Source organism: Thermobia domestica, chromosome 18 (assembly GCF_964235325.1).
Source record: "Thermobia domestica chromosome 18, izTheDome1.hap1.1, whole genome shotgun sequence".
Taxonomy (NCBI): domain Eukaryota; kingdom Metazoa; phylum Arthropoda; class Insecta; order Zygentoma; family Lepismatidae; genus Thermobia; species Thermobia domestica.
Window position 1 is genome coordinate 33,387,279 of NC_137471.1, and position 14,867 is coordinate 33,402,145.

General features: G+C 37.0%; 1 protein-coding gene across 6 annotated transcripts in view; it reads right to left on the reverse strand.

Annotated features, from left to right (window-relative positions):
• Nucleotides 1-11,034: 11,034 nt before the first annotated feature.
• Nucleotides 11,035-14,867, reverse strand: part of IP3K1 (inositol-trisphosphate 3-kinase-like protein) — a 387,738-nt gene continuing 383,905 nt past the window's right edge. For all 6 annotated transcript variants that reach the window (XM_081745265.1, XM_081745266.1, XM_081745268.1 and 3 more), the window contains one exon: nt 11,035-11,929. In XM_081745265.1, coding sequence (XP_081601391.1) covers nt 11,858-11,929 — 72 coding nt within the window. In that variant the 3' untranslated portion in view covers nt 11,035-11,857. The remainder of the gene's footprint in view (nt 11,930-14,867) is intronic.

Here is a 14,867-nt window from a genome sequence, read left to right on the forward strand (position 1 = left end):
GTCCTGTTGCAGAAACCAAGCCCACAATTGAAATAACTTAACCTAAGAACTGTAACGACTTGTTGTACTGCCAGAGAAAATTGGATCCCATGTACCATCTTATTATGTCGACGTATAAAGGTGTGACAGCAACAATATCAATTCTTAAAAGGTTCATACAGTAACTTCATTTAAATGTCAACAACACTGTGTAGTACTGTGTAAGGAGTGCATTACAGTAAAATGGCTAACCACAGCCAGGATTAATAAGTACTATTACAATTTTATATATAAGAATAAAGAGCAAGCTCTAAACTTGAAAACGGTGCATGTTGTATTATTTTAGCTTTTCTAGATTTTGAGATATAATTTTTTTAAAAGGTTGCAAAAAAGGCCAGCATTCTTGGGAAAGCCTGCACCCTGCACTTCAGAGCCCAGCACTCAGTGTTAATAGAGTCAGTCCGTTAATGGGTAGGGTGTCTCCTCAGGGTGTCTTGAATGAAAGTTAATTTTTGATTATTTCTTTTTTTCCGCAATAGGTTGCTCGAGCGACTATCTTGGCCGAATTCGTTAACATTTCACGGGTAACAGAATTTTAACGGTAATTATCCAAATCCATTTTCTACTATTGAAAGAAAGGTAGTATTATACATCTCGCCGTTAGATGGCAGTAAATATCTTCCAGCGGTTGACGTCTACTGGACGAAATTAAAGCTTCTACTGCGTGGTCCTTTTTAATGTCGACCAGTTTATTATTATTTCTGTGCACATCGTCCCTTTTCTATCTAATGAAGCGTCCAGCGAAAGTCCTTTCAGTTACCTTCTTTACTATTGTGTAACGAGCTATGCTAGTCGACTGTAGTGACGTAATTATCGCCATATTTTCTTTGTTATGTCAGTGATTTAGCACGTTATTACTATATGAAGGTTTCAAATTTCGAAATAAAAGATTAAGAAGAAGCAGTCGAAGGAGTGTACCTTATAGTGTTGTAGTGGACGAATGCCAAATGTAGCCCTACCCGCTTGTTGTATGGCTAGCGAGTACCTTTGATGATTCGATTCGATTGTTGGTGGGAGAGCATTGAAATTTGAATTTATTTTGCAGAGTCAGTTTTTATCAATTAATGTTAAGTGTAAGATCGTGAAATATGAGCAAGAACTTGCAAATTGAAATTATTATTCCTTTAGAGGCGGGCGCGCATATAATCATAGCCGAGCGCTCCGTTGAGTACGGGTATAGTTTATAAGCCATATTTGCGTTTAATTTTCAACTAAGTAATTCTATACCCATCATAGTCTTGAATTGATTTAAGGGTGTTTTTTCCTAGAGAAGGGGGGGAGGTTTAGAAAAGATTAAATAGCCGTTCCTAAAGGCTTTCTGATTTCATCTTAATTCAACTAATGTTCTTAATGCCTGAAAATCGGTAGATACAGCGAGGAAAAGAGCCGTTATCAAAGTTTTTTTCTTGTATTTCATAAAATGAAGTATTTCAGTTTAACGTCTCACGATTCTGTCCTTTTAAGCTAAGGTAGACAATGATTAAGGCAAGTGAATGATGATGGAAGAATTGATGGAATGAGAATCTATGGATTTTCTCGGAGTACTCCCGTTACCTCACAGACACGCTGTTGTCCACCACAAACTTACTTGGTCCGAGATCGAACCAGGGACCACAAGCATCAGAGGTAAGCGCTCTACCACTGAGTCAGTGTGCCCGTCCTTTCATACAATGAAATGAGACGGTTGAACATTCAAAGAATTAGATACCGGAAGCTCGTAAACAAATATGGTAGATGAGACATGCAAAAACAGCAAAAATGTAAGTCCAATATGTAGAAGAAACCTTACTAGTTTTAAGCCAAGAATTTACAAAATGTGTTCTTTTAGTTCCAAAACAATATATATATATAGATATATATATAAAGTCTTTCCAGCCTTAGAACCAAGTAGACGTAAACAAAGCGAAATGTATTACTCCGCAGCTGACAGCAAGATCATCTGCTTACTTACTATCGTCGCATAATTTTCAAAGTGTAAGGCTACGGTTGGTTGGAAATAATTAACGCACTGACACTGACTACTGCTATGTAGGAAATATGTATTTTCTTAAATCGTTATATAAACTCCTCTTTTGTCTTTTATAACACGAGACGAAGATAGATTATTGTCACTCATCGTCGCCATGAAACTCTGTATTCTACAATCTCAAATGAGCGGGGTCGGCGTGCGAACGCATACGCATGCGCAGTAAATACTATATGTCCAAATACGAGTGAGGTTGAAATTAAGCTACATCTGTTGTTAAATATTATATATATTGCGTTTATTATCGCAAAATGCAGGATAAATTCAGATACATTTATTTGAAATTATTAGTTTAGTAGGAATTATATTGCGGTAGGATACTAGTGCAGTGAGACCAACAACCAATCACTGGTCATTGACCTACTGGTAGTCACGTGGGTTTGTTTACATTACTTTTTTCTAAGGCAGGAAAGAGAATAGGAAAATAATTTCGGCGACAACAAGTATAAAAATACTACGTGCGCGATATGAATATACCCATTTAATGCCTCATTTTTTTCTTTGTCTTGACTGCGAAATATAGACCGTTTCGTTCAAAAATTGTCACATATTCAAGATCGTCACACACACACACACACAAAATGTGGTGGATATTTTTTTCTTTTTTAAATAATTTTACTTTGGAACGACGGCAGAAAATTTTATTTATACCATATACATACGCCGTAAAATGTGTAAAACATCATTACGCGCATTAAAAAAGGTGTACTAAAAGCTCCTTCGCTAAAATGCTTCTTCAAATAGGGAGGGGAAGAATAGCAGAAAAGAAAAAGAACAGACAAAACTGTGCTCTAAACAGAACAAAGGGAAGGATTGTTCGCCAATCACCGTATTCTTTCATGCTGTTTCTAGATAACCAAGGTTACTGAACGCACTGTTGCTCGTAGTAAATCCTAAATCTTCTGTCAGATGTTTTAAGTACTATTATTTATATTTGGAAATCATGCGCTACACACCATGCTTATATTCTTATTACAATTGTAGAATTATGTCTCGTTAAACGCTTTAAGTTTGTTGATAGGGCTGTTGTGTTTCTATTGTTGCAGAGCTTTTGGCAACAGCATCTTCCAAAGTATCACATGTTCTGCCCAATTGCCAGGCGTCAGCTTTCTTTAACTTCACATTACTTATTGCCAAAAGCTAATTAGTTAATTGAGGATCATTATCATCATAGATATTCCGCCCTTACTGGCAGGTCATTTGCAGCAGCTGAGAAGCTTCCATGCTCCAAGGTCCTCCGCTAATCTCTTCGTCTTCACGTATGATCTTTCTGTTTTTATACCATCCATTAATTGTAGTCTCCTTCGTTCTCTTTCCCGTCACCATGCTCTATGACGTCCCTCACGATACAATTTCTCCTTAGACAATGTCCCAACCAGTTTCCCTTCCTCTTAACAATATCTAAAAGTGTTCTTTTCTCCCCCACCATTTGTAACACCCTCTCATTCGTTACCTGTTCGACCCAACTATTTTTTTCCATTCTTCTCCACACCCATATTTCGAAGGCTTCCAGTCGTTTTTCATCACAAATACGTAATGTCCACATTTCCGCCCCATACAGCACAACAGTCCACACGAATAGGATAAGCATAACTAAATTACCGTTGATAGCTAACAAGAAAAATGAAATGAAATGAAATCTTTCAGTTTTACGTCCCATGTTATGCCGGTTAGGCTAAAGGAGACGGTGATGATGAGTAATGTATGATATGGTGGAATGAAGAAAGTGGGAGGAAATGGGAGAACCCCGAGAAAACCCACGCACACGGTTTGTCCACCACAAAGTTCACTTGGCGGGGGCTGGGATCGAACCCGGGACCCAAAGCACCAGAAGTGAACGCTCTACCACTGAGCCACCGCAGCCCCACAGCTAACAAGAAATGTTACGCAACCGTTAATGAGGATCGTAAATCATCATCAGAAATATTCTGCCATTATTGGCAGGTCACTTGCCGCAACTGAGAAGCTTTCATGATCCACGATCTTCCGCTACCATCTTCGTCTTCACATACGAATTTTCTCTTTTCATATTCTCCATCAATTGTAGCCTCCTTCGCCTCCCTCCCACATTTTCCTGCCACCATCATACCCTCTAGCACGTCCCTCATGATACAGTTTCTTCTCAACCAATGTCCCAATCAGTTTCTCTTTCTCATCTCAACTATATATAAAACTGTTCTTTTTCTCCTCCTCCATTTCTAACACCCTCTCATTCGTTTTCCGCTCGACCCAAACAATTTGTCCGTTCTTCTCCACACTCACGTTTCGAAAGCTTCCAGTCGTTTTTCATCATTTTTCCGTAAAGCTCATGTTTCTGCCCCATACTTCACACAGAACATTGTATGAGTTTTTCTCAACGCTTTCTTTATTCAAAGTCGCACAAAACAAAGAGTTTTCTTCCTCCTAAAGGCTTCTTTCGCCATTCCTATCCTTATTTTTATTTCACGTTCGCACTTCATATCGTCACTAATAATACTATCCAGGTATCGAAAACTATTTCTCCCCTCTCCTATTTCTATATTTCACATGATCGTCTCGTTCCAATCCAGTGGCGAAGCGTGCCATGAAGAATTGGGTAGACACACCTATATACAGGGTGTTTCAAAACAACATTGACAACGTTTGGGAGGTGATTCCTGACACCAAAATAAGACGAAAAGTATAGACCAACCTGGGTGGACAAATGCTTCCTTTCGGAGTTATATGCTGCTGAATACATGAAAAAATGAAATTTAAAGGACCATAGCTCCAAAACTATGGGGCTTACAGTAGTCGGGTCAAGACTTTACTAAGGAACTAATATGTGCTCTATCCAAAAATACATGTTTCAGAATCCTGCAGTACTTCCGCAACAATTTTTATAGAGGTAGTTAGTGAGTACTTCAGATTATATGCCAGTAAGCAAATTGCTTGTACAAAAATTGTTGCGTGAGTTCCTTAGGATTCTGAAACATGGCTATTTGGATAGGACACATATTAGTTTCTACGTAAAGTCTTGACCCGACTACGGTAAGTACCATAGTTTTGGAGCTATGGATCTCTACAGTTCATTTTTTTTTCGGCAGCCTATAACTTCGAAAGCATTCGTACACCCAGGTTGGTCTATACTTTTCGTCTTATTTTGGTGTCAGGAATCACCTCCCAAACGTTGTCGTTGTTGTTTTGAAACACCCTGTATATATTTTGCAATACTGTTTAAATCATGTAATTGCGAGGACTTGTTGTAATTACACCTACTAAAAGTTATTCCTGCAGTGCTACAAAAGAGAAGGAAAACAACAATCAGTTTAAATATTGTCCAGAAATTACGCCATTTTCAGCAGTGTTGCGAACTTATCAATGTTTATCATATCTCCGGGACGGTTTGAGATATCGAAGTGCTGTAAACGGCAAAATGATTTATTTGTCAGTTTCAAACTACACAAGTAACTAGATATGATACTTATCTAAGCATTTTTTCGAAATAAACCCTTTTGAAAAAAAATCAAATTTTCAAACCCTTGTAACTTCGTGGCTATTCATTCAAAACAAGTCATACCATGACCATAGTATCCAACGCTAAGGTACTTCCGATGTGCGTTGTCTTGTCCATCTCCGTTGTGCTGTATGTGTGATAGATGCTTCCAAACTTCGGATGTTTATGATAGTATAACATCCTGTGTATGCAACACTGAATAATAAATGTGATATTTTAAGTTTTCGTTTAACGTGTTGGTTTGAAATATGTAGTAATCTGACGTAGTGCCATTTGAAAAAATATAAGTATACTGGGATGGCAACACTGTTCACCAGATGGTGGTGTTTAATACGTAAAACGATGCCCCCCTCCTTATAGTTGCTTCATGCAAAGTTTCACTTTTCTCCCTCTTTTGATTTCTCCGTTATCACGGATGTTCCAGATAAATTGTCCACCCTATATATATATATATATATATATATATATATATATATATATATATATATATATATATATATATATATATATATATATATATATATATGTGTGTGTGTGTGTGTGTGTGTGTGTGTCTATAGTCATTCCTACAGTGGGTGTGGGAAAATGATGCCCCTCATTTCTAGGAAATGTGCCATTCGGAAAATCTAGACTTCGGAAGAATAACATATTACATGTATAAAATCAACTAATTATGAAATTTTATACTTTAGACTCAAAGAAAAAGAGTAGATAGATATATAGCAAATAATAATGAAAACTCAAAAACATAAAGGTATGAATGATCAGGGAGATTCAGCGACGGCCTTTACATAGGGCGACCCGGGCAACTGCCTGGGGTACCGCACTTCAGAGCACTGCCCTTGATCATGTATGGTCATCCAAAGAACACATGTATGGTCATCCAATAAAATTATGAAGTTTAGGAAGTCCTAATCGATTCGATCACAGTTTTATAAGTAGCCCATCTGCAGGACACCAAAAAATGCAACATGGATAAAAGTATTTGCATTATTCCCTCCATCAGCATGGGATCTGCGACTAGGCAAACTGTCTAGGCCGCTGAGCTCAGAAGGACCACAAAAGAAAAAATCAACCTTCAGAACAATTTCATTAGTGGATAGCGTATCAGGAGGTACTTCAGTGACGGGCAAAGGAGGGCATTCAACCATAAGTTGCCTAGGCCACAAAATGCCTAAATCCACTATTGCCCTCCATCTACGTACATATTCAGTGTATTAATGAGTCCTGTTGTCCTTCAATTTATCCTGTAATATCCTTGTAGGTAAATTAATAGAGTTCTAAAATTCAAATTGTATTTTCTGAGCAGCCTTACGCAAGCGATAGCTTTATGCAGTGTCATAGCAACGTAAACTAGCACATTAAGATTACTTTCCAATACTAGTTCAACTTGCTTTGGTGTGGAGTCAATTAATGGGAAAAGAATGTCGTTCGCAAGCATCAAAGTTCGCTGAAAATAATTTTATGATAAGCTATTAAAATCCATTCAGTGACTTACAAGTGAGAATAATTTCTTTAAATGAGGTGTTAACCAACATTTTCGAAACAGCTCTTCCCGCTGGTATAGTGGCTAATGCGTGGGCCATTAATGTACATAGTTCTCGGTTTGATTCCTATTCGGCGAGCGTTGGAAATTCCAACGCATTACGGTGGTTCCAATTCCACCGTAATCTGTAACTTCACGACTTATATAAACTTGTTGCTAAAAAAGGGATGCTAAACTTCATAGAAATTTTCGAATTATACGTTAGGGATTCCATAATACAATGTAAGTAAACACACATCGAGGGAAAGAGAGAGAACGTCGTAATCACCTCTTCTTCTTGTCACTCTCGCGAAGGCGAAGTAGACAAGAGTTGCCAATGCAACATCCGAACTTTAAACCCTGAAAAGACGAAGAGGCCACCGTCTTCTGAAAGGTTCTAAAGGCAAGTATTTATTTGGCCCTTTAATCGTGCACAGCTCGTACTTCTACCCTTCTATAGGTTGATGCAAGGAATATGGATCTAACACAGGGATAATGTCCACGGTTCCACTGGACGGTTAAAAATCTGTCTCTGTGTATAAGGATCTAGTTTCAAATTGAAAATAATAATAATAAAATAAAATTTTAGGTTAGAAAAAGACTTAAACTTAATGCATATGAAATTCTAATGAGTAGACGCTGTCTCCCCTCAAGCGTCGCCACTGTTCCAGTCTCCATGGCTTTGTCTTTGTAACATTTATTTTCATCCCGTACTCTTCACAACATTTCCTCAAGTTTTCTGGCATCTTATCGATATTCTTTTCATATTCCGTCGCAAGTGCCATATCGTGAATCAAATAATGGTATAACTTTTGGACAAATCAAAATGTCTCCAAATATACATGAAAACCGAAATGAAGCTTATGTTGTATAGTACATACTGTACAGAGTATTCACAAAAGTTTCACTAAGCCTCGGGTTTCTATGACATGTCATGTTTGTATCCTTACATTTTGTTTTACATCTCTAATTAAATATAAACACATTTATAATTCTTGTGAGCACGAAAATGCATACTTATTGATCATATTTTAGGCGAATTTCACTTATCGCTAAAAAAATATTGTAAAATTCTCTCAGTTTATGTAAGGTAGAGCAATTATCGTACTCGGGAGATTGGACTTTCCCAGCACCTTTTATTATAAAAGATCTTCTTGAATACAAAAATATATTGCAATAAGTAGTTTCATCTAATATTTTAGGTAAGAAAGTGGAAGGAACCCAATGACCAAGCGTCGTAGAGCTTTTAGGAAGGGTATCTCAATTGACCAAGCGTCGTGACAGGGTAAGGTGTTCCCAATGAACAGGCACTTTAGGGCTTTTGGTGGTTTGATCAACCTGTAGAAATTGATGCTGCTTGAGGCATGCTGCTGACTTTTATCTTAAAATGTCGGCTACCTTCGATGATCTCCAACTTACCGACTGTTGGCGATGGTGAGCGACTCCTTTTCGGTACTGTCGTCTGCGTTGTAGTTGTTTATTGCAAACACGTGTAGTACACACATGGTTACAGCATGATGTGAAGACATGCGGAACCTTACAATATATTCGCCAGTACTAGCAGTGAGGTTATTTAGAACTTTTTTTCTGCCTATCAATTAGTCTTGTGTAACAGTATTTGAAGAAATCAGAGTGAAAGGGTCAAAGCGGTTGACCTGGGATAGCATCAGCCACTTTGAAAACAGAAATTGTCATTGCAGCTTCTGCCTCTCTCTCTCTCTTCTCTTCTGCTAAGATACCTCAAGTCTAGTTTATTCGTTGCATATTGGAAAATATTTCCATCCATATCCGGGGAAGGCTTTAAATACACAGATGAAAGTACCACTGAGAAAATAGTGGTAAATCACATTGAGCACGATCGGAGATATGACAGGGAGAATTCTCCCCCGGGCCACCTGAAACCATTGCTGATACATATAAAATCCGTCCTTTTTCTTTCTTTTATATTGAGTATACGGATATTTTTTTTCAAGTATGAGGGATATTTCACAATCCTTGGAGGGATTTTTGTTATAGAATCTGGCATCATTTAGAACTTTTTTTCTCTTGTTTGTTATAAGGAATTAACTCCTGGAGATTGGTGGTATTTTTCCGTATATACTGTATATATCAAACTCAAGGTATTATTTGTCCCCACTCCTGCAGCCCCATTCTCTTTTTTAGTTATATTTTAGGTTATATATTGCCATATTTTGTGAGGGCATAAGTGCAATTATTTTCAAAGTTTTTAGGTCATAGAAATCTAACAGCAACGTCAAAAGTAATTTCGAGTTTTGTCAACCCGGAGACCACTACATTCATTTTCCAGGTTTCATAAACTCCTTTTACAATAGGGAAGCATTCTCTTCTCATTGACGTATCATCAATCTACGCATACTTCATTATCTTTAAGTTCATTAACTCTTTAGAAACGGTGTGGCATATAAACAACCGATCGTTGCATTGATGGCAGGTGTGGCATATAAGTACACATGGATGGATGGTACAGTTTATAAGCCCCATTTGCGTTTAATATGACAAATATATCATTCAATACCCAATCACAAGTTCGGATGACTTTCAGGGCGTCCATTTATTTGCGTCTGTGAAGATTAATGCCGTCCCTAAATTCTTTAGAGACTGTTGTGGCACATAAACATAACATTTGGACGAAGAAGTCAAGCCCCAAATGAGAAGATACAGTAGGTATCACTTTCGTTCAATTTGTCAAATGAATCGTTCTATGTATTGGAATGTAATAAAATAGTTTGATTTTTATTTTTCGTCTCTGAAGACTTGATTAAAAATGAGCTGTCCCTAAAGGGTTAATGTGTAGTAAGTGTACTTATTAATATGAATTATTAAGATATTTATCCTATGTATGAGGATCACCTAGTAAATAATAATAAAAAATAACGTTTTAGTATGAAACAAATGACACCGGTATATGCAAAAGATTTATAATACAGAAACTCCATATCTTATTCTACTTTTCAACATATTTGTCGTACATACTGACGCTCTTATTATAGCGTGATACCAGTCTTTCTATACCGCCACTCTATTCTGTTGCCGCCAATGTATTCAAAGAGTCTTAATTTCCGGAACAAATGGAAATCAATAAAACATTTCACTCTGCACGTCACAGTTGGCAACATTCTCAATTTTGTCACACACTAACATTTATATTCACGTCTGCACTGATGCGCTGCTAGACTCAAACTAAGGGGTCGTACATGAGTATGCTGCATGCTATAGTCGAATATTGCTCTTTCCGGAAAGCAATTTCTCACTGGCAATAAACACACTTTACTCGAGTACGTAGTTCAATACATTGGCGGTAACCGAGTAATGGTTGGTTGACTTAGAAGTTTAGTGACCCCTTCAGCAGCGAGGCTAAATGAGGCTTGGGACTTAGAGCCTAACGTGGGCTCTGAACCACATGTGCTCCCATTCATCAAACCGAGATGATCTATGCGGTGGCTATTCGCTAACCGTATATCCACGAAGGAGCTATTTCTCGTTTTGTTTTACATCAAATCGATCCTTTCTGTCTGGATGACCCTCGAATTTCGTTAGTACAGGTAGCAACAAATATGCATACCTCTGCATGCTGTTCTTTGATAACTTCGGAACAATTCAAGTTCAATTTTTAATAGCGTACAAAGAATTACGTCAAAACTATACCCAAATAAGGCAATTATTTTTGAAATTAATGAAAAAAAAAAAAAAAAAGCTTATGTCAAAGTGCCCACGCTTGGTTAAATTTCTAATACTAATTTGAAGCTACTGAATCCAGTGGAAGTATTTTCAAACACCCGTCCATAGGATCGCGAGAAAAAGACGCCAATTAGAAATTTATCCAAATGTAAGAACTTTTTAGCACTGGGATGATCAACAGTTATTTGAGTGGCAATTGTACTATTAGGGTTGATTAACACAACCATCTGGATGTTTCTTACTCTAGTAAACAAGAAAAATAAAAGAAAATAAATTTTATACACAAATATTTATTATATTACAGGACATAAAAAGCATTAACAAAATTTTATTAATCTGGAATTCAGTATGACGTATGTACTTTGGTATGAGTTATGAATTCCTATGACTGATACATTTTGCTACTGTTTTTCCTTGCAGACTAGATCTCACATGCAAATCATACACACACATTCACTTACAAATACACAATATTAGTAATAATAATAATAATATAATATATAGTCTTTCAAATAGTAAAAAAAGAGTCCTGTTTCTCAGTTACTAGCAGTTTATATTTTCTATATTTTACACACTCACAAAAAATGCGTTCTCGTCTCACATTCGCGCTCATTATTATTAAAAACTGCCTCAGATATTACAGAAACAAAAGAAATATACGTGATGAAATATAATAAGATATTAAATACATTAACACATTTACTTTCATCCAAACACACACACACACACACACACAACTTGGCGAATAATGCGTACGTTTATGCATGTATATAAAATAAAAAATGTCCTTAAGTTCGAAATTAAAAACACTTTACTTCTGGTCCCGCAGTCCTTGAACACAACAATACAAAATATCTTCCAACTCGCCGCACTTCGCAATATGATGGATCCTGCTTATCGCCGCCATTTAGGTTTCTCGCCTTGCGCATGCACATAAGAAGAGAATGTTCTCTGTACGTAATGGTAAAGGGAGGCTATTATGCTGCATATGGAATGTGCACACTCATAAATGCCTTGTTTTGCTGCCCCGATCTGCCACCGGCAGCTGCCCTTCTATTTAGAGGTCATGACCCTTTACACGAGGCCTTCCTCCTCAAGAGTTGCTGGCGAACGAAATGAGAGAATCCCGCGAAGGACGACTTGAAAGATCTACATCCTCAAATACCTGGAAAACAAAACGAGAGAATCATTAGGATTTTATTCCTTTTTTTAAATCAGGAATTCCTTCAAAAAAAAAAAAAAAAAAAAGACAAATCTGTTACTTAACAATATCTATTTTTAATATACAGTACGTAAGTAAAAAAACAACCAATTTCAACTGAACAAAACCTATCAACGAACGACATACCTTTTAGTGCCATAATTTTTTTTACCTTTTTAAGCTCAATGTGATCTCTCTTATCTTTGGACAACATTACAGTTTAAGAGTTATAATTTTGGGCTACATCTCATTAACAATTTGTCATAATGAAAAGCTAGATGAGTTTCATCTCAATACGTTTCTCTGAGCTCGAACCACCATAATGCGTTCAGTGCTTTCTAACGGGAATCGAACCCGGGTAGACCAGCGGGGAGCGCTCTACTCAACTTTTGGAATCTATTGCTGAGAATAAATGAAATGGTGGAATGAACAAAGTGGGAGAATCCCGAGAACCGCCCCCCCCCCCATACACTGTTTGTCCATCATAAAATTCACATGGCGCGAGCTGGGATCGAACCATGCACCAGAGATAAACGCTCTACCACTGAGCCACCGTGGCACTTAAGATGATTTTTTCCCCTTCATAATGAAATCAATAGATTTATCGAAGACGAATAATGACGCATTAACAACACTAAACATCAGAACAACGTATACAAACCTCATTAAATTAGCTCTAGTTTTCTTGGAATGAACACAGAGAAAGCGATTGTGCACGTTTCCTAGCGTATGATCCATTGTACTTTTTACAATATGAGTAACTATTATATTGATAATATTTATCTTGCTTAAAAGAAGTATGTGATAGGAAAAGTACCACAGTTATTCCCAGATCAAATCAAGGAAAATGTTGATGTAAACCCTGATCTCAGAACGATTACAATCACCAAACGGACTTCTAAGGAGCCGTTCTTGGAAAAACGGGCGATTGATATATTGTATTTCCATAGCAGATTGCGTTACAAAAAAATACCTCTTCAGATGGCTAATTGCTTTAATCATGTTTCTAATCAAGCAGCTTGGGAGCAGAACTTGATAATCCACACATCTGAGAAATGGAAAAAACGCATTTCAAAGTTCGAAAATAATAATGTGTGCTTCTTACTATCACGGCTAGCTACCGGGTAACAGAATGAACAGAGTCCAAATCATGTATTACTGTATTTCAATCAGTATGTGGACTATGGAACTTTACTGTCGAGCCGCTAAATTAGATAAAATTACAAAGCGTGTGTGTATATCTTCAATTCAAATCCAAATGCATTCCTTACAAGCAGCTTCTAGAGTTGAAGCACAGGGTCACCACTAAGAACGTCAGAGCTTTGAAATCGTGGATTGGTGAGATTATACTGCGACATACACATTAGTATGGAGACATACACAATTCATCAACGCACATAAATTATTCGAATTCCCCATCCAAGTGCGACGTGCCAAACGCGTTCTGCTGAAAAATGGTGATGTGAACTGATCCAGATCAGCGATCGCTCTCGACCTGGATAATTTTCTATGGGGTTACCTTAGGTGTATCAGAATAAACCACGAACAGTTCATGAAATAAGAAGGAACACTGAACGCACCGTTGTGAATTTACCGTTCATTGTGTGTATAAAAGTGATGCACAATTGAACTCTTAGAATCCATTCTTCCAACGAAGTTAGCTAACTAATTAATTCTATGGCCTATGAAACCCGGAGGTTTAATGCTGCATACACAAAAGCTCTCCACTGACTTCTATCCTCAGCCAACTGGGTCTAGTTTCTACTTTGTATCCCTATTTCTGCGAGATCCATCTTAATATTGTCCTCCTATCTGCTCTTAGGTCTTCCTAATGGTCGTTTTACCGATTGAATTTTCAGTTAAACTGAAAGCATTCCTGTTTTCTTCCGTTCTGGCTACATGACCTGCCCACCTAAACCTCCTAGATTTGATGACCCTAATGTGTGCTAAACGGTATAAATTATACAGTTCGTCGTTATGAAGTTTCCGCCATTCTCCATTTCCGTTCTTCGGTTCGAATATTCGTCTCAGAATCTTATTTTCAAATACTTTCAGTCTACGTTCTTCCCTCAGAGTAAGCGACCATGTTCTGCAAAAGCATGATTATCGTTTTATATATTTTAAGCTTCAAATTCCTCGACAGAATTCGCGACGACAAAAGACTTTGCACTGAATAATAACACGAATTACCTGTTTTTAGCCGACATTTAATTTGTTTTGGTCTATTAATACTGATTCTAGTTATTTGAAAGTATCCACATTGTCGAAAATATTATTTGATATTGTGACGCATCTATAATTTGTTGTATTACGATTCCGACGAACTTCCACGTATTTAATTTTCTCTGCATTTACACCCGAAGCAGAGGACGAAATTTGAGCAATATTACTTTCAAAAGATAATGCCATTGATTGCTCTGCACAATAAAACAAAAGGGTATTTCATTATAACTTGTAGATCTCATTTTAAAGTTCTGGTGATCTTATTGGTAGACCCTATATTTCTAGATTAAGGGACATTTTTTTCTTCCTTAATCAACCTTGTTATTTTTCATTATTGATTTCATTTGAAATTAGTATTTTGTTTATCACTATTATTGAACAGTTAAAAACATCTTGCTTCATATCCACCTCTAACACAGTACTTGTTTCGGAACAAAATTTTCAAAAAAAAAAAAATTATTTTCGCTTTTCGATATGGACATTCGCTATATAAATTAAAATGAAGCCGTATGTTTTGACAAAATTGTATACTCTGACTTTAAGGTTAGTAACCGACAGTAAAATTTTAACTACATTGCTTAGCTCCATAAAATACTACCTATAAGTAATGCTTTCTGCGAACTCCACGAGAATGCTTTAATTCGGGTTATGCGAGCTTAAGCCCTTTCCAGAAGGATCT